Below are 23619 nucleotides of genomic sequence, written 5' to 3' on the forward strand. Positions count from 1 at the left end.
AGATACCTCAAAAATTTCTAAATACATTATCGACATTTGTTTCATTGTTATTTATAAATAATTTTATCTCTTGGGACAATTTTGAGACCCTTTCTAGATCAATTTGGGGCCCCTTATAGGGTGATTTTGGGGCCCCCCAAAATTTTTAAGGTAGACAGTGGCCTACCTGGCCTACCCCTTAGCGCCACCACTGGTTCAAACGGTAGATTAACTCCTCTTAAACGTAGTCAGACCAAAGTAATTTATTTTTAATTTTGGTTCCTCTTAGGCCTGTGCCGCCAATAAAAGCGTTCTTGCTTCCGTCGTTTCATTCCTCATTTAGATGATTATTGAAAAACTATATATAAGGCTTCTAATAAATATATGATAAGGGAAAGAGTGCCGATTTAGCAATATGTAAAATGGAGGAAGCTTTTCCATGGTCCGATTTCCATGATTTATGAGGTTAGAGTCTCTTCTTCCTATCAAACCCAAAAATTGATGAATAAGAAATGAAGAAAGAATCTATACGGGTAAAAGAGAGAGAGAGATGCGCGTATATTTGAACTTCTCGTTTGGAAGGAAAAGATGAATTGGGAGCGTCCTGGTCCTCAGTTTTGCGACGAGAGAAAATGGCTCGCGGCGGATCTGAATATCGGTGGAAAAATATTTTCAAACGCGTCGGTTCCAAAAACGGAGAAAGACCCAAATTTATTTCTGACTAAAGGGTTGAAAGTCCCCTACTTTTATTCTGTTTTGGGCTTTCAGAAGGATTACAAACCGGGGGACTTCGGAAAAGGAGAACCGAAGGAGAACGGGGAGAAAAAGCAGCGGACTATCTTCCAACAAATAAAAACAAAGACTTGAAAAAAAATAGTTTTTTTTTCCTAGCCAAGAAAAGCCCCAAAAATCAATGTTTAAAAACTAATATCTAATATCGATTCAATATGGTCTGTCGGATTTTGAACAGATGGAAGTGATTTCAATTTGAAGTTTTACTAACCTTCCGCCCGTATACAGGGTGTTTCAAAAGGTTATGCAAAAATTTTAAGGAGTTGTAGAGGGTGAGTTGAGTAGTATGCCAGTTGTTTTCCCACGTACGATGAGTTAAAAGAGCGCCAGAGAGCTTCAAAGTGTAGGCTGCAACGAGTGCAAAACCAAGCCGCAGGGCCTGTTTAAGTTTACTTTTTTACGCTAGTTACCTCGATTTGTTTACAAAATCCTTTTTTACCTATCACACGAACCCAAACCTTAATGTTTGCGTTTACATGCTGCTTGATTTTGCGCCTATTGCAGCCTACTTCCAGGGGCTAGTAGGCCACACTTTGAAGCTCTCTGGCGCTCTTTTAACTCATTGTAGGAAAATGGGAAAACAACGGGCTTACTTCTCAACTCACCCCCTACAACTCCTTCAAATTTTTGCATAACCTTTTGAAACACCCTGTATTTCACTATACCAAAGCGACTTTTAGGTCACATTCAACGAGAAAACCATAAATATTAGTTTAAAGAATAACATTTTCGTGGCTGTATTTTAATATATCATTAAAATTTATCAACCCGAATGTTGGGGCCAAATTCAGAGATTTTATCCACGTCTAAACTTTAGAATCTAGGCTTCAGAAATTGAGATATCATACGGTGTTTTCAAGACTAATATTTAGTCGATAAAGCAGGACACGCGACGAAGTAATTTCGTGTTTGGACAGTACATCAGATAAAATACGCTTGGTTCTAAAGTGCAGTCAATATTTTCTTTCACCTCTAGAAATTTTAATGAGGTGCTAAAACTGCCTAAAATAAATTGAAATATTAAAGCGAGATTGTTAAAAGATACCGAACCTTTGCCATAGAAATATTATTTTTTTACAATCGGGGAGCATAATATTTTAATTTTATCTAAATATAATTTTAAATAAATCTATTTAAATTAGATTTAAATCTATAAAATAATGATACACTCACACGTTTCTAAAAACTGAGGACAAAAAAGTTCGGCGTGATTAAAATATTGTTTGCAAACTGTTCCGAACTCTCCAAAAGTTTCGGAAGTAAAGTAACTTCCTCTTATCTTTTATCCATGACGCAAAAAAATGACGGATTATAAAATCGAAAACCAAAAGCCCTCGTCAACGAGGTCTAGTTTTTAAGAGGTATTTAAAACTCAATCTGTTAAAATTAACTCGTGAAAGGACGTGGCCGAAGATAAAAACGCGACGAATTTCCTATTCCGTATTAAAAGTCTCCTTGCAAGTAGTTCCATTGACTTGCAAAATACGTCCGATCCACGTAGTACAAAGAAAATGAATACACCCACGCGGTATTTCCTTATCTACTTCAGATCAGTTGGATTTTTTTTTAATTATCATCGTCTATACCTTGGGCTGCGAATAAGCCGCAAAGATAGGCTTTATAAAATAGCGATATCGGTTTCGCATTAATCAGGTACCTCGGTACTTCACACAAGGTTAATTATTTACTTAATTAGCTTGTCAAAACCACCCTTCAACGTCACTCCCCCCTCTAGATATTTTACGCAATTAAGCTTCTATTTTGCTTTTAGAAGATATCGTATAATTTTTGTTAAGTAATTTACATTTCGAGAGTAAATAGGAGGTCTTTAGTGAAGTACATTTCTGCGTTAGACTGGATAATAGAGAGATAGAGTGAACACTTACCACGTCGATGATTTGTTGTAGGGTTAAACCGAAACTAAGAATGAGAGGCTCTGTTTCGTTCGCGACTGGTCTCTCCAGAACGTTGTAATTACCCAGAAGATCATTCAATAGACGCTTTTCGTTTGGCCCTTGGAAGGAATCTGCAACGATAAATAACAACATTGTTATTTATTTATAAACACGTTTTATTGATTAATTGCTATTAAAATTATAAAACTAAAAAAAAACACTGTTTGATGGTAGTGAATAAGAAAATAAGTCAAAATAGGCCAGATGCCTGTAGAAGGGTTCCAACACGTTGTTAATGAATTAATGTTTCATTTACTTTCCCAAATTGGGTTCCTTTTAAATCAGGGAAGAGCTATGTTCGCAGGATATTACAATTTTGTTTCACATTTTGAAAATTAAAAAATAGATAAATACACAAATTTAGAAAACCAAGAAGCGGAAAATTAAGAATTTTAGTCAACACCACAATTTAAAAAAATATTACTACTATTAGTAGTATCATCATTATTATTGTTAATTAACACATGTTGTTTTACAGAATGAACAAAGTATGAATTGAATTATAATAATTATAATTATAATTATAATTTTTTTTAAAACTTTGCAGGCAGAATATCATTTAAAATAAATTTGATGTGGTGCAATTCGTTCAGGTAATACTGTCACACCACCAGGCCTTAGGAAATGCCTTGGCGGTGAGAAGATATACGCTAGTATGGTCCTAGTCCAGCGCTAAGCGACTGGCAAGGGCTACGGTGTCTGTTATGTTCTCGTGGATAGTCCTACATCGCGGACACACCATCAGGATGTGCTCTAGGGTCTCTTTCTCGTCAGGGCAGAAGGAATCCCGTCCGAACACCTCCAAAAGTCGCTTCGCTGTCTAGTGCTATCCAGTTTGCGCCTGAAATAGTAGTTGGCAACCAACACCATTCAAATATATTTGTTTGAAAAGGGATCGTTCTTTGGATCTATAACGCGTCGGACTCGGATGCCAGTCGAGTTCCTCCTCCCTTTTCCGTTGGGCTAGCCCCAAAACTCCTTTCTAAACTATGGAGGCCCATTCCTGTTCCGACTGAGTGGACGACCGATGCGGATTTTTCCCGTAGTAACCATCAAGGAAGTAGAGCTGTTTATACCACCGAATAATTTAAACCCACCAAGCGGACGTAATCAAATACCCGCTTGGATATCCGGTTTGGGTCCATGTATATCAACCTTCCCAGGTAGTTTAACTTACTTTTGGCCCCCATCTCTTCGAAGGAAGACCAAGCCAGTTCCCCTTCTAAGGCTGTTTTTGCTGTAAGGATGTTTCCACCGACAGCCGTCTTTCCAACCACACGCCGCGTCTGTACCAATTTTCGTGTGCTAGAATCATTGAAAGTCAGGGCATCATTGCCATAAGCTAAAGTGGGAACCACTACTCCCTTTCGGGTAGTAGTAGATAGCCCTTATGTTGGGCAACCCCAGACCTTGGATTATTTAAACACAGGGATATCCCACAGAAGCAAAAACGCGGAAACGATTGTTATGAAACCTCTAGTGGTTAAATCGGCGCCCAAACGGAAATTACTAAAGCGCATGCGTGATAAGTGGATCAAGGGCAGATCGGGGGGGGGGGAGAGCTAAACGTTGGCATGGTGATTCTCCGTCATAGCAATTGAAACTAAAAATGTTTAGCGATCATACATTTGAGTTGCTAGCTATTACACCATCAGAACCAAGCAATATAAGCAACAGAGTCAATGGTAACAACTTAATTACTGAAATTTGTAGTCTGAGGGTAAATTAATTAAAATGTTACCAAATTATCTAGGTGAAAAGAACGGGGAGGGGGGTCACTAAGCCTTGGCTCAAAATGTGTTTCCAATTCGGTAGTAGTTTGACACACGTTTCGCGCATGCGCAATGGGGACTTCCGTTTATTCTCTGATTTCCTCTGATAGAGGGTTTACAACAATCTTTTCCGCTACTTAATGGAGTTTTAAGCTGGAACGATATATCCCTGTGTATAATTAATCCTAATCCAGACATTCTTACAGCTTTCCCCAATAACGACTACTCGTGCGACGCTAAGTAGTCGTCAACTACGCCGATTTTCACGCCCAGGTAGACCGCTTCTTCTGTGCAGGGAATGACTGCCCCTTGGATGTGGATGTCTGGGTACGTAAATGATATCCGGGGGGTTCCAGGCCATATTCCGTCACGAAGTCTCCGCATGTATCCAAAATAACTTGAAGATTTGCTTCCCAGTTCGCTACACTCTTAAAAATATTGGGTTGTTTTTGACCCAAATTGGGTTGTTTTTTTACCCATTGTTGGGTCAGTATTTAACCAAACCGAATATTGGGTTGTTTTAGTTTTCACCCAAAACGGGTTATTTTCAAAACTCTATTTTGGGTTAAATTTATAAGTTACCCAAATATGGGTTGAACATTAGCCCAAAATATGGTTAATATATGACTAAATTTTGGGTTATAATTTAACAAATAATTGGGTTGTTTTTTTGACCCATTGTTGGGTCAGTATTTAACCACACAAAATATTGGGTGGTTTTCGTTTTCACCCAAAATGGGTTATTTTAATAACGATATTTTGGGTTAAATTTATAAGTTACCCAAAATATGGTTAATATATGACTCAATTTTGGGTTATAAATTAACAATTAATTTGGTTTATAAATTTGATCACACTGGAAAGAATATCGTAGGGCCTTGGTAATTTGCAATAAATTTAAACAAGGGAGCTCATTACGTTCTTCCGCTGAAATATTAACACAACATAAATAAGAAATTTAAAATATTGGAAAAATTTAAATTATAAATAGTAAATTAAATTAAAAATATTCTATACCTTTAGAATCAAAAATTAAGAATCCTTTCAAGCACTTATGGAAACGATGCAGGAATGGCGCAAAATTTTTAATTTCCAGTCTTCCAAAGACTACAAGTTCGATGGACACATTTTCGATGCTCATATCGTCTTTGGCGCGTGGGAACTTTAAATTTGATAGTATGACCCAATTTTGGGTTGCTATAATATTATCTTAAAAACAACCTAATTTTGTTTAACCCAAATTTTGCGTTTCAAGATTTTCAACTACATTTGGGTTATTTTTGACTCAAAAAGTAGTTAAAAATGAAATAACCAAAATAATTTAACCCAACGTTTTTAAGAGTGTACCGCAGCAATGTCGTCAGCGAAGAACAGTGACTCGAAACGGAGAGTTGGATGGATGGATTAACGCGCGTCACTTTACGAGGACACCGAGACGGCGTTCCAGCGGAACGAGGTAAAGAGCGAAGAGGAGTGGCGACATGGGGCAGCCTTGTTTCAGGCCAACCTTGCTCTCGATGAAGTTAGTTCCTGATTATACCGATATGGTGTTGTCATATAAAGAGCCTGGAGATGACGGACGTATGTAACTGGGATGCCTAGCTCAACGAGAGGTGCGCAGAATTTGGTCGTGCTCACCGTATCGTTGGTTTTTCGGAGATCAAGAAGGGCGTTGCAAAATTGATCGATATCTTTTCGAGCTATCTTGATCAAATGAGTGATCGGAACCCCTCCAATCTCTTCGGAATTCAATAATTTGATGATCTTCCACAAACGTTTGCAGTCAGATCTTTTGAATCGACATGTATAGTCGGTATAAACACTGCGATCCTGCAATGGGCCGATACGAATTCAATTTTGAGTGGTCTTTGTCACCACCTTTGAATGTCAGTCTAATAACTGACCAAGCCCGCGACTCCGGAACACTGTTGGTGTTCATGATGTTGGTGAATATCTATCATAAACCCTGACGGCCTTGGACATCAAGAGCTGGTATCAGCTCATTTGTTAGGGCGTCCTCCCCCGCCGCTTTGTCCGTCTTAAATTGATTTATGTCTTCATTCAACTCGTAGAAAGTTATGGGATCACCAGTCCCTCGTCGTCGGTGTCAGAGCTTATCCGTAAGCCGAGTATAGCGGCTTCAATGCAGTCCTTCATCTCAACGGATGGAATTCCAAAAATTATAATATTATTTTGTTTCCCGCACCGACCCTGCGTTTCGGCGACCGCTCAATTGACAACCTTATCAAAATTGATTTTCGGACTTTTCTGACTATCAATTTTATTAGTAAGCTCTTCCAAGAGCGCGTTCGTGTCAAGTCAAAGCTGCGATATTTCATTTTGGGTTGTGATATAGTCTTCAGCCATAGCTTGGAACTTTTGACAGAATTTCACGACACTTCAATTCTAAAGTTTGGTCAATCTCCTTTTTAAAGTTGTCTTCGTGGCTGAGATAATTCCTCTATCCATATCGGAGACCGGGTCATCGTTCTGTGCCTTTTTGTTTTGACAAATTGATGAATAATGTGAGCTCAGAGGTAACATAAACTACATTTTAAATTAATTTTAATAACAATCTAAATTTAAGACTGAAATATTTAAATCGCTACTGACACTATTATAAAACATCAAGCTGAAATTATAATCCGGTTGAAATAAACTTGTAAATAAACTTATTTTGGCTGCAATAAGTAGCCCCTTTCCCAAACATGAAAGCACGAACTAATCATTTGTAGGTCGGTTGCAGTTGGTAAAGAAGCAATAATTTAATTTTGAGCGGCTTTACTGACTTTAGTTAAGGGGGAAGACTATATACAGTGGCCATTGTCTAATTTCGCGCTATTTTATAATAATCAGCTAGGCTAATACCCAAGGCACCACCTTAGGCCCAAGTCATCTAGCGACTTATAATGCCTTTAAACAGGTGGCCAGGTTACAATGCGTAGGAGGGGGTGGCAAGCCCTTCCTAACTATTACCGTTAACCTCGACAAGTTTTTATGGGAAGGGGAAACCGAAGAACTCGGGGCAAAACCCTTCAACCAGTGGGGAGATAACTTGCAAACTCAACGCGGAAAGAGTAGTTCCGTGTTCTCACCCAGTGCCACAAGTTGGGATCGAACCCGGCTCCTCTTGCTGCGAGACGAAAGCGCTAACCACTCTGCCACCCCACTTTTAAGCTGAGCTCTATTAATTTTGTATTTTAACTTATAAAATTAATATTTAAGTGTAGAACAGCCTCTTGTTTAGTGCTAAAAATAATTTTGACAATTTTAAATTTAAAAATAATTAAGTTATTACGTTTTAATTCGAACCCCCGGAGCTAAATAAGTTGGGCAAGCGTCCAAATTACCCTTTAGTTAGGACCTTATATCTCGTTAACTATTAGAATGATCAAAATTATTTTAAGCGCTAGAGGAAGGTTCAGCCTAATAAGAAAAATTTAATTCAATTATGTAATTGTTAAAACAGAAACGTTCAGCTTGAACGAAAAATAGGCTTTTACTGTATTCTTCCCCCATAAGCAAACGGTTTCTAATTTTCATGGGTCGAAAATCCTCTCACAACGCAAAGTAATTGTTTCAAACAATCACAAACCCGATGACGTAATTTCTCGTTGGGGATGGGGATGGAACGCCGAAATACCGACCCCAAAACCCTCACTCGTCAGTTGCTGACTCGCGGACGAATCTTGTCAACCGAGAAACAAAGCATAAAGGAAAACGGTCAAGCTTTAACCAGTTAGATAGCCCTATAGCCCATTTAAAACTAAAATTTATGGCGAAAACTGCATCAAAAATATTGAGTGGTTAATTTTTAATAAAATAAAGAAATTTCTGGAAATCGAAAAGCGCGTGTCTGCCGCGACACCTGGTGAGAAGTCGGCGAGACAGAAAAACAACGTAAAAGCGCGCGCTGCTGAAGACGCAAGAAATTTGTTTCGCACGCCAAATTGAGCGATTTTAAAAGTTAGGATAGTTCGCAAATCGATCATACGGGGCTAGGGGCGCTGGCGGCAGCCCCTAAGATGGCGGCGAAAATTCAAACCCAAACACCTGGCGTTATTTTTCGTTTCAACCTTTTGGGCCAAAAGCTATTTTTTCAAGACAAAAAAAGGTACGTGTTAGTATATTGAACGTCTTGTTAATCTTTTGATACGGAAATAAGGCCATATTTGGAAAAGCTTGGCCGTTCCCCTTTAATAGGCCACTGAATCATTTGAAACCAATAACAATTTGGCATTTTTCTTTGCGTATTTCCGGAGAGTATAGCTTGGAATTTAGCGAAATTTGAAGGATTCCGTCGCCCTTTAAAGGAAGACTACTTTTTTCTACCGCGAATATAGCTCCCAAATCGAAAGTGGACACAATGCCAGAGGATATAGCATTGGCAAACTATAGTCGCGTCAAGATGTTATCGGAGACAGTTCGCTGTAATTAAATTCCACGTTCGATTTATACAATTTCAAAAGTTGCGCGAGAAAGGAAATTTTTTGGTTAAACAGAGCCGCGTTTATTCTTTCGGTTGAAGATGGAAACGGCGAATCCGAAATTTTCCTACACGTACACAAACGTATAGCGCGTTCAATTCGAGAAATATTGGCTGCCGGAATAAAGTTAATTCCATTGGAAAATAGAGAGAGACCTCTTTGAATACGATTTCTGCTTCCTCTATATATACATTTTCACAAACATCGTTTGGCCATTCGGATATTACGAAGTTGAAAAGCGTGGGCCTCCGCTTCCGGAATAAAATATAAAGGTGTTTTTGCGGAGATTGGGGGTGGGTGTGCGGCCGACTGTAGTCGTATTTGCCAATAAAAGAGGACGACCTAAAATCGAAAGTGTACTGGGAAAAACCCTCTGAATGAATTTCTAGTGCCTACTTAAGGTTCTTTTTGTTATTGCGAATTTAAAGAAGTCCATGCCATTCAACCGTATTTTCTCATTTTAATTTAGGCTTAACAGTTTATTACTATTATCAGAAGTAAATAACATTTTCGAATAATGAGGGTGACCTAAAATAAAAAGTGTTCTGGGAAAAATCCTCTGAATTATTTCTAGTGCCTACTTAAGATTTTTTTTTGTTATTGCGAATTTAAAGAATTTCGAATCATACTACCGTCGTTCGTAATTTTCATTTCGGCTTAACAGTTTATTACTATTATCAGAAGTAAATAACATTTTTGAATAATGAGGGTGACCCAAAGTCGAAAGTGTACTGGAAAAACTCTTGAATTAATTTATAGTGCCCACTTTATTGTTATAGTGTATTTAAATAATTTCGTACCATACTACCGTCGTTCGTAATTTTCATTTAGGCTTAATAGTTTATTACTATTATCAGAAGTAAATAACATTTTTGAATAATGAGGGTGACCCAAAGTCGAAAGTGTACTGGAAAAACTCTTGAATTAATTTCTAGTGCCCACTTTATTGTTATAGTGTATTTAAATAATTTCGTACCATACTACCGTCGTTCGTAATTTTCATTTAGGCTTAATAGTTTATTACTATTATCAGAAGTAAATAACATTTTTGAATAATGAGGGTGACCCAAAGTCGAAAGTGTACTGGAAAAACTCTTGAATTAATTTCTAGTGCCCACTTTATTGTTATAGTGTATTTAAATAATTTCGTACCATACTACCGTCGTTCGTAATTTTCATTTAGGCTTAACAGTTTATTACTATAAAGTATATAATATATTTCTATAACGAGATAAGTATAAATCTCCCTTTACTGCAAATGTTACTCGCCTGAAACATAGACATTCCTCAGGTTCCGGATGTTTTTTGAAAAATACCATTGGGATAAAGTCAAAGAGTATGGGGTTAATATGTGATGTTATTTAATAGGGAAAATATGGTTTTTACATAATTTAATTTAAGTGCTAGAAAGTAGGGCCCATTAGAGCCTGAGAAGGTTCATATTTCAATTTTATGGTCTACATGGAGAAAAATTTAATGTATATCTGCTTTTATCTTAAAATTTAAAATCTATATCTTCTCCATCTAGTAGCTGGCTTTTTGTTATATACGCGTAAGACGCTCTTATGATGAAGTTGGTCTGTCAAAATGTTACTTTTAAAATGGATAGCGTGACATTGTTTCGCTTAAAAGACAATATTTCGAAAAACAATGGTACATTTAGAATATTAAATTGTATACTTCTGATTTCTATATATTTAAAAGTGTATAGTTGACTAAGAAGATAGCCCTAGCCAACATTTTTTTTAATATCACGCTAATATCAATAAAACATTTGGATCGTGGGAGCTACTAGGAATCAAATAAAGCTATTACTTGCAATTATTAATGAAATGGTTAGATTTTAAAATTATGAGGCCCGCGAATTCAAAATGATTGTTTTTGAAAATACAAAAATATCGTGCTAGTAAAATTTATTGGATTCAAAAATTCAAATTTATCTGTCTTGAAAATACCAAATCACAGGATTCTAAAATACAAAATTACGGGACTCTAAAATACAAAATTACTGGATTCTAAAATTCAAAATTACTGGATTAGGAAATCCAAAACTACTGGATTAGGAAATCCAAAACTACTGGATTAGGAAATCCAAAATTACTGGATTAGGAAATCCAAAATTACTGGATTAGGAAATCCTAAATTACTGGATTAGGAAATCCAAAACTACTGGATTAGGAAATCCAAAATTACTGGATTTAAAAATAAAATTTTACTGGATTTAAAAATTAAAAATTACTGGATTCAAAAATTAAAATTTACTGTATTTCAAAATTCTAAATTACAAGATTCGATAATACCAACTAATATGACTCGAGAATGTGAAAGTGTAAGTCGAATTAGCATCAATTGAATAGCACTGACACTTCCTTCCAGTTTCAGACATTACAACGGCCAATTACTTTCGGAAATGACTGTTACCGAAGCATTAGGTCTTTCGTGAAATACCTTATAAATAAAGACAAGGAGACAACTAGAAATAAATGGAAAAAGAAAAGCTTCACGTAAACAGAGTTGTATAACCTCAAAATTCGGGTCGCCGAAACAAGGGTTATTTACCGAAATGGAGGAAGAAAGAATTAAGGGTCGAACGAAAAAGGAAATAACATTAATAAAGATTAATGAAACGGACAAATCCAATCCTACTTTCGTTATCGAGAAAGTGATTAAACATTAAGGGAAACCTCTTTCTGAGTCTCTCTCTCACTCTCCTAGTCTTTTGTCTTTCTACTCTCAAATGGCCAAAAAGCTGATTTTCTAGTTGCGCGTTTTCGAATCGTCGAGTGTGCGCCGATTTTTGGAAAAATCTTGTTTAACTAGAAAGAATAGGAGTCCTCTATCTCAGCCCAAAAATATGGTAACTCGATATTTACAATTTGTAGATAAACATTGAAAAACCATAATAACCATGGGTGCGAAGTGAGAGAACGTTAAACTAAGAAAAAAAGTAACAATAAAGACCAACAACTTTGGAAGGGGTAAACTAACCTTTATTAGATTTAACGTGGTGCTTCGGTAGATAGACCTTTTAGCGGAAAAGACAACTTAAGAATAAGCATTCCAATTCGTCTTTTCACCTAGAAGCCATATCCGCTGAAGTACTGCGTTAAATCTAATAAAGTTTAGTTTCTTCCTGCGAAATTGATGGTCTTTTGTACTTTTTTCGCCTAGTTGAGTTTTAGGTAAACATTGCTTCACAGACCAAATTTCGCTTGTTTAGGATAATTAATTTCATTTAGTAATGGTTGAAATGAGTACCTCTTCAGTTAATCATTTTTCCCGGAATACTTGTAAATCTCGAAAACCCCTTAAACCAGTGGGGAGGGAACTTGCAAACTCAACGTAGAAGGAGTAGTTCTGAAAGCAATAAGAGCAAAGGTCAATATTCTCAAACAACCATTTTCCAGATACCATATTTTGACTTTGAGGTAGCGAGATTTCGCTCGTAATTGTATCAGGGCAAAACGAAATCGGGCCAACAATACAAAGAGAGAGAGAGAGAAGCGCGGTTCCCAGGATTTTACTCAAATGTCAAACGGGCCTCGGCTTCGCGTCCATCTTAATAACCCTAAATGCGCGCGCTGCCTTCTAGCGTATAAAATTAATATCGTGACCTTTTTGGCCGGTGTCGAAGCTAACGTGGTTCAATCAAAGGAGAAAAATATCGTCGGATGAGCGAGGATTCTTTTCAAAGAGGAACTAGAGAATTGATGTTCGCTCGGCGACTACCCGTGTTAAAGAGAAATAAGGAATTGGCTGAGGACAAACGGAATAGAAAATGGGATTTGGGACGGCCTCGCCCGCTTATTTAAATGAGTATATAGCTAGCGAAACAAAGGAGAAAGGGGATCCGACCCTTGGAAACACGGATGGAAATATGAGGACAGGGGAGAGAGATTTTTGGGGAGCAGTGGGAACAAATGCGCTCATTGTTCAATTCCGTTTTACGTCTATTTTCATTTAAAACTTCCTAAGCTTCTCCCTTTTAGCGGAAATTGGAGTTTTTGTAAAAAACAATCGTCTAATGCTTACTTAAATTATACCATAAGTAACATAATAAGTTAATAACCATAAGTATGACACTTCCTATTGCTTTAATGCAAATTTTCTAACCGAACCTTTTTTCGGCACTGATACTCTCTTTAAGCTGGGACTTGGATGGACTCGCGACTTACCGTTTTGGATGACTACGTTTTGATACAAATTTAAGCCTAATATTCTAGAGCACGTTCTGGAGTCGCGAGGGGCTTTGGCTTTGTTTCGAAGCCCGCGTGCGAATCACGCGTGATAAAAAAACATGAACTCGAGGCGCCGATAAAAACTTTTATAATTTTTATCATTTTAGCCGAATAATCCGCCTATCTATCGGAAACCAGATATTTCAGCTTAGCGGAAGTCTCGCGTATTTTAGACACTAGATGGCTCTGTGCTGAGAAGACATCTTGATTACGCAATATCTATGAAAATCAGTAATTTTTGGTTGTAAATCTCGTTAATTGTCATATTTATTGCTATTATGTTACTTATAATATTATATTTATTATATATATTATATTATATTATATTATATTATATTATATTATATTATATTATATTATATTATATTATATTATATTATATTATATTATATTATATTATATTATATTATATTATATTATATTATATTATATTATATTATATTATATTATATTATATTATATTATATTATATTATATTATATTATATTATATTATATTATATTATATTATATTATATTATATTATATTATAGCATTTCTTTACTGGTTTAAGGGGTTTTAACCCGAGCTCTTCAGTTTCCCCTTCCATAAAAACTTGTTGAGGTTAAAGGTAATAGTTAGTGTAGGTAGCTCTTGGCTCGCGTGGCATGAAGGGCTTGCCACCCTCCTCTTACACTTTGTAATCCGGCTGGTTAATGTTATTATAATTACTTTGACGTTAGTAATATTCTGCCCATGAAGAACGTGTATTAAGCGTAGGTGTTTCATATTTTTGGATATGATTGAAAATTGGCTCTCATGGTAGCAGAGCCATTCAACGAAGGACGTAAAAACAAATTTGCTAAAGTTAATACTGACGCACTATCGACAAAGGATTTGTGGTAACCGTCAGCCGTGGTTTTTCAAAGTTTCGGTCGCTTAGATGAGGAAAAGGGCAATTTTTGAAAATAAATTCAACAATTAGGTTCCTTCTGTGGTAGTTTTGAACCGATTTCGCTGATATTTTCTGTCTTGGTGGGTCACACTGAGCAAAATCTGACGCCATCTTGAAAAATGATGGATCCCATAGCAATAACTAGGGTAATTTTGGCCCTGTTAAAATATGAAAAACTCACCGATTCAACTAACTCCTAGTATATCGAGTGACGCGTCTCAACCACAAAAATTTCAATGAAACCGAGGTGCAATACACAGCATCACAGATGTAAAATGTAAAATCCTGTGAGAAAGGGTGTAATGACTCCGGAGTAGGTAGCGATCGGCATTTGAATAAGAAATTATCCAATTATTTATTTTTATTCATACCGCAAATTATACAAAAAATATACGAAAAAACGGTTTGAGTCTATTTGATCGATTCCCAAATGATCGAACGGGTCCCATTTGATCGAATTTCCATTTGATCGAATTGCATTTGATCGAATGACATTTGATCGAATGAAATTTGATCGAAAGCTAGTGTAGAGTAAAACTACTAATTTTTGGGAGTAAATCGAAAAGGCAACGGTGCATACGCGCCTACGACGCGCGTACATCAACCTAACCTAACCTAACCTGACCCTATTTATATATATCAAAAACAACGGGCCGTTATCGTCGATGTCATAAAAAATTCCATTATATAGTGTATAAAGTAAAAATCTCTTCATCTTTGTGGCAGTTAAAGCAATGAATTATTCCATCATTATTCCTTCTGCACTTAAGCAATGAATTATTCCATCATTATTCCTTCTGCACTTCATATTGACATTCGGTAAAATAAAAACATACCAACTGGTACTATAAATACTTTTTAATTCGATCATTTGAAGGTTCGATCTTATGAAACAAATGACAAATGGGATTCGATCAAATGGAATTTCGATCAATTGCAACGTATAATGATCGACTGTCGATCACATATTTTTCGATCAAATGGACCAACACCGAAAAAACCGATTATTTTTGCATGTTAAATCGTTGTTTATTCGTATAAAATATTCATAAAAAACAGTTAACCAAACTTTTTATGGTTAATCGAAATTTTGCCGGTTAATTTATTCGTTCCGCCGACCTCTAGGAGTAGGCAAAAGAAACGAAAAATGGTCAAAACGACATTACACTTTGAAAAGCTGGTTAACCGAAATTTCAGCTCTACCAACGAAGGAGCTATTCTGGGCTATATTGAGGTACAAAATTGGATTAAAAAAACGCGACCGCTAGAGCTTCAAAGATAAAAATGTGTCCGCCATTTTCCAAGATGGCGTCGGAGTTATACCTTAAAAAATATGGATTACTGACTTTATTTGGCTGATGCGCCAAACAAAATCCAACCAAATTCTATAACAAATTTCGCCAAATATAAGGTAACTATGTAGGAAAAATAAACATTTTCCAATTTCCATAAATACGACAAAAAAAACTCCGAAATAAACTCGAAAACAAAAGAAACGTCCCGCTGGTCCGAAAATCGGGTCATTTAATAGATGACTGGGCTGGTCTTCTCTGTTAATGATTAGCACCGGAAATATATAGAGGCTAGACTTTATGAGGGAATAGGGGGTTCCCAGGGTGTAGACTCCGTGAAAGCAGCCGCGAGCACTCCTCTGATTAATGAACCACCATTCATCGTCCGTAATACTTTTCATTAGCTATCGCCACTACCCCCCGCGACCATTTCCCTCCCGGCAACTACCGTATACTTTCCCGCTGGTAATTGGCCCCCTATATTTATCAAAATTTAGGTCTGCACGAGTCAACGGGTGAGTATTGCCGCTAATATGCTTTCATTAAAATTATTCTTTTAATCAGACACAAAAGTCTCCCAAGTTGGGATGCCCTGATAATATATTTTAAAACACGTGTTGGCGGATTCAAAAGCTCAGCGCTGCCTGGCTCTTGATTAATTAACTTTCCCCTCCCGCTCCGCCACCCCCATTCCCGGTCGAGTTTTATTGTTTCAAACTATTCTATATCGTACTGTTGACCTAAATATATTTAAAAAATATTTTAGGTGTATGTCCCAAATTTTAAAAGCTATATTGAGGAGTAATATTTGGAAAACAAATCCCATTAGAGAAGATATATCATCAATCATGACACTAATAGTCACAGTTATCTATCATTGAATTTGTAAACAAGATTAAATAAGTTTTGAGAGATGCTTTATTAAGTCATATTGGGCTAGTTGCGTTTTTATAAATGCGACTATAATCCATATTATAATACTTTAAGACGTTTAATGTTTTCCTTACATCACAATATTTAAGGGCGAAATGATTCCCCTTGTACATCGTTCTTAGCTTTCCATAGAATGACTCTATTTTGACTGGAATTTAGGGGCTTTCTTTCTGTAAATTAATACGAGTCAAGTATTTCCTATTACAGTAAATTACGTCACTGAGCGTTTTCCCTACTTCAGTAACTTAGTGCACTGAAAGTATTCACTAGTATACGGTAATTAAAAGCACTGAACGTTTTCCCCAGTCTAGTAAGTAATTTAAGGCACTGAAACTAATTCACTAGTACAGTAACTTAAGGCACTGAAACTAATTCACTAGTACAGTAACTTAAGGCACTGAAACTAATTCACTAGTACAGTAACTTAAGGCACTGAAACTAATTCACTAGTACAGTAACTTAAGGCACTGAAACTAATTCACTAGTACAGTAACTTAAGGCACTGAAACTAATTCACTAGTACAGTAACTTAAGGCACTGAAACTAATTCACTAGTACAGTAACTTAAGGCACTGAAACTAATTCACTAGTACAGTAACTTAAGGCACTGAAACTAATTCACTAGTACAGTAACTTAAGGCACTGAAACTAATTCACTAGTACAGTAACTTAAGGCACTGAAACTAATTCACTAGTACAGTAACTTAAGGCACTGAAACTAATTCACTAGTACAGTAACTTAAGGCACTGAAACTAATTCACTAGTACAGTAACTTAAGGCTTTGAACGTTTTTTTTTTGGTTCAGTAACTTAAGGCACTGAAATTCTTTCCCAAAACAGAAACTTAAGGCACTGAAGTTCTTTCCCAAAACAGAAACTTAAGGCACTGAATTAACTATAAGCACTGAACGTTTTCCCTAGTCTAGTAAATTAAGGCACTGGAAGATTTTCCCTAGTCTAGTAAATTAAGGCACTGAAATATTTTCCCTAGCCTAGTAAATTAAGGCACTGGAAGATTTTCCCTAGTCTAGTAAATTAAGGCACTGGAAGATTTTCCCTAGTCTAGTAAATTAAGGCACTGAAATATTTTCCCTAGCCTAGTAAATTAAGGCACTGGAAGATTTTCCCTAGTCTAGTAAATTAAGGCACTGGAAGATTTTCCCTAGCCTAGTAAATTAAGGCACTGGAAGATTTTCCCTAGTCTAGTAAATTAAGGCACTGAAATATTTTCCCTAGCCTAGTAAATTAAGGCACTGGAAGATTTTCCCTAGTCTAGTAAATTAAGGCACTGAAATATTTTCCCTAGTCTAGTAAATTAAGGCACTGAAATATTTTCCCTAGCCTAGTAAATTAAGGCACTGAAATATTTTCCCTAGCCTAGTAAATTAAGGCACTGGAAGATTTTCCCTAGTCTAGTAAATTAAGGCACTGGAAGATTTTCCCTAGTCTAGTAAATTAAGGCACTGAAATATTTTCCCTAGCCTAGTAAATTAAGGCACTGGAAGATTTTCCCTAGTCTAGTAAATTAAGGCACTGGAAGATTTTCCCTAGCCTAGTAAATTAAGGCACTGGAAGATTTTCCCTAGCCTAGTAAATTAAGGCACTGAAATATTTTCCCTAGCCTAGTAAATTAAGGCACTGAAAGATTTTCCCTAGTCTAGTAAATTAAGGCACTGAAATATTTTCCCTAGCCTAGTAAATTAAGGCACTGAAATATTTTCCCTAGCCTAGTAAATTAAGGCACTGGAAGATTTTCCCTAGTCTAGTAAATTAAGGCACTGGAAGATTTTCCCTAGCCTAGTAAATTAAGGCACTGGAAGATATTCCCTAGCCTAGTAAATTAAGGCACTGAAATATTTTCCCTAGCCTAGTAAATTAAGGCACTGGAAGATTTTCCCTAGTCTAGTAAATTAAGGCACTGGAAGATTTTCCCTAGTCTAGTAAATTAAGGCACTGAAATATTTTCCCTAGCCTAGTAAATTAAGGCACTGGAAGATTTTCCCTAGCCTAGTAAATTAAGGCACTGGAAGATTTTCCCTAGCCTAGTAAATTAAGGCACTGGAAGATTTTCCCTAGTCTAGTAAATTAAGGCACTGAAATATTTTCCCTAGCCTAGTAAATTAAGGCACTGGAAGATTTTCTCTAGTCTAGTAAATTAAGGCACTGAAATATTTTCCCTAGCCTAGTAAATTAAGGCACTGGAAGATTTTCCCTAGTCTAGTAAATTAAGGCACTGAAATATTTTCCCTAGCCTAGTAAATTAAGGCACTGGAAGATTTTCCCTAGTCTAGTAAATTAAGGCACTGAAATATTTTCCCTAGCCTAGTAAATTAAGGCACTGGAAGATTTTCCCTAGTCTAGTAAATTAAGGCACTGGAAGATTTTCCCTAGTCTAGTAAATTAATTCACTGAAATATTTTCCCTAGCCTAGTAAATTAAGGCACTGGAAGATTTTCCCTAGCCTAGTAAATTAAGGCACTGGAAGATTTTCCCTAGTCTAGTAAATTAAGGCACTGGAAGATTTTCCCTAGTCTAGTAAATTAAGGCACTGGAAGATTTTCCCTAGCCTAGTAAATTAAGGCACTGGAAGATTTTCCCTAGTCTAGTAAATTAAGGCACTGAAATATTTTCCCTAGTCTAGTAAATTAAGGCACTGAAATATTTTCCCTAGCCTAGTAAATTAAGGCACTGGAAGATTTTCCCTAGTCTAGTAAATTAAGGCACTGAAATATTTTCCCTAGCCTAGTAAATTAAGGCACTGGAAGATTTTCCCTAGTCTAGTAAATTAAGGCACTGAAATATTTTCCCTAGCCTAGTAAATTAAGGCACTGGAAGATTTTCCCTAGTCTAGTAAATTAAGGCACTGGAAGATTTTCCCTAGCCTAGTAAATTAAGGCACTGGAAGATTTTCCCTAGTCTAGTAAATTAAGGCACTGAAATATTTTCCCTAGTCTAGTAAATTAAGGCACTGGAAGATTTTCCCTAGTCTAGTAAATTAAGGCACTGGAAGATTTTCCCTAGTCTAGTAAATTAAGGCACTGAAATATATTCCCTAGCCTAGTAAATTAAGGCACTGGAAGATTTTCCCTAGCCTAGTAAATTAAGGCACTGGAAGATTTTCCCTAGCCTAGTAAATTAAGGCACTGGAAGATTTTCCCTAGTCTAGTAAATTAAGGCACTGAAATATTTTCCCTAGCCTAGTAAATTAAGGCACTGGAAGATTTTCCCTAGTCTAGTAAATTAAGGCACTGAAATATTTTCCCTAGCCTAGTAAATTAAGGCACTGGAAGATTTTCCCTAGTCTAGTAAATTAAGGCACTGAAATATTTTCCCTAGCCTAGTAAATTAAGGCACTGGAAGATTTTCCCTAGTCTAGTAAATTAAGGCACTGAAATATTTTCCCTAGCCTAGTAAATTAAGGCACTGGAAGATTTTCCCTAGTCTAGTAAATTAAGGCACTGGAAGATTTTCCCTAGCCTAGTAAATTAAGGCACTGGAAGATTTTCCCTAGTCTAGTAAATTAAGGCACTGAAATATTTTCCCTAGCCTAGTAAATTAAGGCACTGGAAGATTTTCCCTAGTCTAGTAAATTAAGGCACTGGAAGATTTTCCCTAGTCTAGTAAATTAAGGCACTGAAATATATTCCCTAGCCTAGTAAATTAAGGCACTGGAAGATTTTCCCTAGTCTAGTAAATTAAGGCACTGGAAGATTTTCCCTAGCCTAGTAAATTAAGGCACTGGAAGATTTTCCCTAGTCTAGTAAATTAAGGCACTGAAATATTTTCCCTAGCCTAGTAAATTAAGGCACTGGAAGATTTTCCCTAGTCTAGTAAATTAAGGCACTGAAATATTTTCCCTAGCCTAGTAAATTAAGGCACTGGAAGATTTTCCCTAGTCTAGTAAATTAAGGCACTGAAATATTTTCCCTAGCCTAGTAAATTAAGGCACTGGAAGATTTTCCCTAGTCTAGTAAATTAAGGCACTGAAATATTTTCCCTAGCCTAGTAAATTAAGGCACTGGAAGATTTTCCCTAGTCTAGTAAATTAAGGCACTGAAATATTTTCCCTAGCCTAGTAAATTAAGGCACTGGAAGATTTTCCCTAGTCTAGTAAATTAAGGCACTGGAAGATTTTCCCGGAGTAATCTAAGGCACTGAAAGTTTCCCTAATTCAGTATATTAGTTATCAAAACATTTCAATTTTGTAATATAACGTTCCACAATTCCGCCACTGAGACATTTAGTTTGCCAATAGAATAAACGGGAATTTCTTCGTGGTCCGTGCGTGTCCAACTAGCTGAATCAGCGACAGCTAGTCTCAATTTTGCCACGCGGAAATCTATTCAAAATGGCTATTTCCTTTATTTGCTGGAGATTTCCACCCTTTATTCTCCTTTATTTTTATTGGAGCCCGTTCAGAATTTAATAGTCGAATATAACTGTATAAATTCTATTCGGTTATTTTCTATCATTTCGTGGTCTTTCATTCCAAACGACACCCTAGCCGTAATATTATAGATGAAACGGACTATTGAAGCAGTCGAGTGGGAATAAAAAAAATCCAATTGCCAAGGAAAGCGAAAAAGCCGACAAACCAGCCGCCAGCGTCAGTTCTAGCAAGAAATTGAAATATTACCATAAAAATAATTCAATTTTTCGACGCTCTGTATATATAAATAATATCGCGTCAAGAATTGAAACTGATAAACATCTAAGAGGAACGCTAAGCGTTGTTTTTTTTTAAACAATTTTTTGGTTTTGGTTTCTTTACGTATTGAAAACAATTGATAATGCGAAACTAACTAATTTTGATATTAATTTGGAAGCTTTAACGCTTGGTTAGTTAAATAACTTTGTACAGATTCATAAACCAGAATATCGTTACAATAAATTTTTGGTAGTTTCATATATTACATTAAAATTAACGATTACTTGGAATTTCAATAATTCGTCCAGATGGTAGAATTAATTAAATGGAAAAAAATTTAAATTTTCAACAATAAATTCTAGCATTAGCCCAAAGTAATAACTGTTATAGCTGCGTAATATAACTGAATAAATTGGGCTCCTGAAAACGAAAACCAAGTAAACATTCAAAGGGAATTTTGACTTAAAAGCGACTTTTGATAGATAGCGGAAATAAGATTTGTTAACGTCTCTCTGACGTAGTTGGTTATTTTCTTTGTTACTATAAATAATTAATGGTGCAAATAATGTTCATTTTGAATAAGTTTAGGCTGTTATACTCTCGTCGAAGAGTTTTGAAAACATGAAAATATTCTTACTGAAGTGTTTTTTTGTTATTTAACTTTCTTACTCAAGGGTTTTTGGTCGGGAGATATTCTTACTGAAGTGTTTTTTTTGTCGGAAAATTTTCTTACTCAAGGGTTTTTGGTCGGGAGATATTCTTACTGAAGTGTTTTTTTGTCGGAAAATTTTCTTACTCAAGGGTTTTTGGTCGGGAGATATTCTTACTGAAGTGTTTTTTTGTCGGAAAATTTTCTTACTCAAGGGTTTTTGGTCGGGAGATATTCTTACTGAAGTGTTTTTTGATCGGGAAATATTCTTACTGCAGTATTTTTTGGTCGGGAAATATTCTTACTGAAGTATTTTTTGATCGGAAAATATTCTTACTGAAGTATATTTTGGTCGGGAAATATTCTTACTGAAGTATTTTTGGTCGGGAAATATTCTTACTTGAGTGTTTTTTTGGTCGGCAAATATTCTTACTGAAGTATTTTTTGATCGGGAAATATTCTTACTGAAGTATTTTTGGGTCGGGAAATATTCTTACTGAAGTATTTTTTGATCGGGAAATATTCTTACTGAAGTATTTTTTTATCGGGAAATATTCTTACTGAAGTATTTTTTGGTCGGGAAATATTCTTACTGGAGTATTTTTTGGTCGCCAAATATTCTTACTGAAGTATTTTTTGGTCGGCAAATATTCTTACTGAAGTATTTTTTGATCGGGAAATATTCTTACTGAAGTATTTTTTGGTCGGGAAATATTCTTACTGAAGTATTTTTGGGTCGGGAAATATTCTTACTGAAGTATTTTTTGATCGGGAAATATTCTTACTGAAGTATTTTTTTATCGGGAAATATTCTTACTGAAGTATTTTTTTATCGGGAAATATTCTTACTGAAGTATTTTTTGGTCGGGAAATATTCTTACTGGAGTATTTTTTGGTCGCCAAATATTCTTACTGAAGTATTTTTTGGTCGGCAAATATTCTTACTGAAGTATTTTTTGATCGGGAAATATTCTTACTGAAGTATTTTTTGGTCGGGAAATATTCTTACTGAAGTGTTTTTTGGTCGGGAAATATTCTTACTGGAGTGTTTTTTTGGTCGGGAAATATTCTTATTGCAGTGTTTTTGCTCGGGACATATTCTTACTGAAGTATTTTTGGTCAGGACATATTCTTACTATTCAAGTCATTTTGGGCAGGACATATTCTTGTTATTGAGCGACCACTCTTACGTTTTTTTTCGAAAAATATGTGCCTACATAATCGGTAGACAATAAAAAAAATGTGCGCAATTCACGTACACAGTATTTTAAAGAGGGTTGAACCAGGGGATTCATCCTAGGCCTTCCGAGAGCCGTGCCGCTTTAAGAAATACCCGGCGCATCCCTTCCTGAGTCCCCAGGGATGACCCCTTATTTTTACCATCTCTCTCTCTCTGGGCGCGCTAGTTTCAATCGTAAGCGCCGCGGAGTGAAAGCCCTGAAACGCGGCGAATCTTAGAAGGAGACCGCGGAAGAGAGAGACAGGAGTATACAGGGTCAATACTCCAATATAAGAAAACGTCAGTCAATAAATCCAGGCCAATTCTTTCCCGCGGTAGCGCCGGAGAAACGAAAAAAAGGCGCTATACGGAGTACATTATTTCAAGAATAAGGGACTTTTCCATCGCGCCCAACCCAAATCGATCTCGCCATTTTGCCACCTCGCGGGCTTCCGAAACAGACCAAGGTGAGGCGCCGCAGTCGACCCGAATCTACGCCGATATTATATCCCTATCAACAGAGGCGGGGTCGACCTGTTAAAGTTATCGTCGGAACGGAAACCTCCCTCGCTTTTAGGAAAATCGCGGATGACGGAGAAAGCCAGGCTACGTCGCGTAGCTACAGCCAACGCCTACGCCGGGTAGATGGAACTCGCGCCTGGAGAGAAATGGAAAAATATTCCGTATAGAGACTTCTATCTCTCCCTCGCTACCCATTTCAT

The 23619-nt window shown here is 36.4% G+C and overlaps 1 protein-coding gene across 4 annotated transcripts in view; it reads right to left on the reverse strand.

The window, feature by feature from the left end:
- The window catches only part of LOC149922090 (neuronal acetylcholine receptor subunit alpha-7-like), a 176221-nt gene that overhangs the window by 22556 nt on the left and 130046 nt on the right, over positions 1-23619 (reverse strand). For all 4 annotated transcript variants that reach the window (XM_090162532.1, XM_090162531.1, XM_090162530.1 and 1 more), the window contains exon 2: positions 2658-2797. In XM_090162532.1, coding sequence (XP_090018658.1) covers positions 2658-2797 — 140 coding nt within the window. The remainder of the gene's footprint in view (positions 1-2657; positions 2798-23619) is intronic.

Source organism: Leiobunum rupestre, chromosome 11, assembly GCF_980474605.1.
Source record: "Leiobunum rupestre chromosome 11, qqLeiRupe1.1.hap1, whole genome shotgun sequence".
NCBI classification, from domain to species: Eukaryota; Metazoa; Arthropoda; class Arachnida; order Opiliones; family Sclerosomatidae; genus Leiobunum; species Leiobunum rupestre.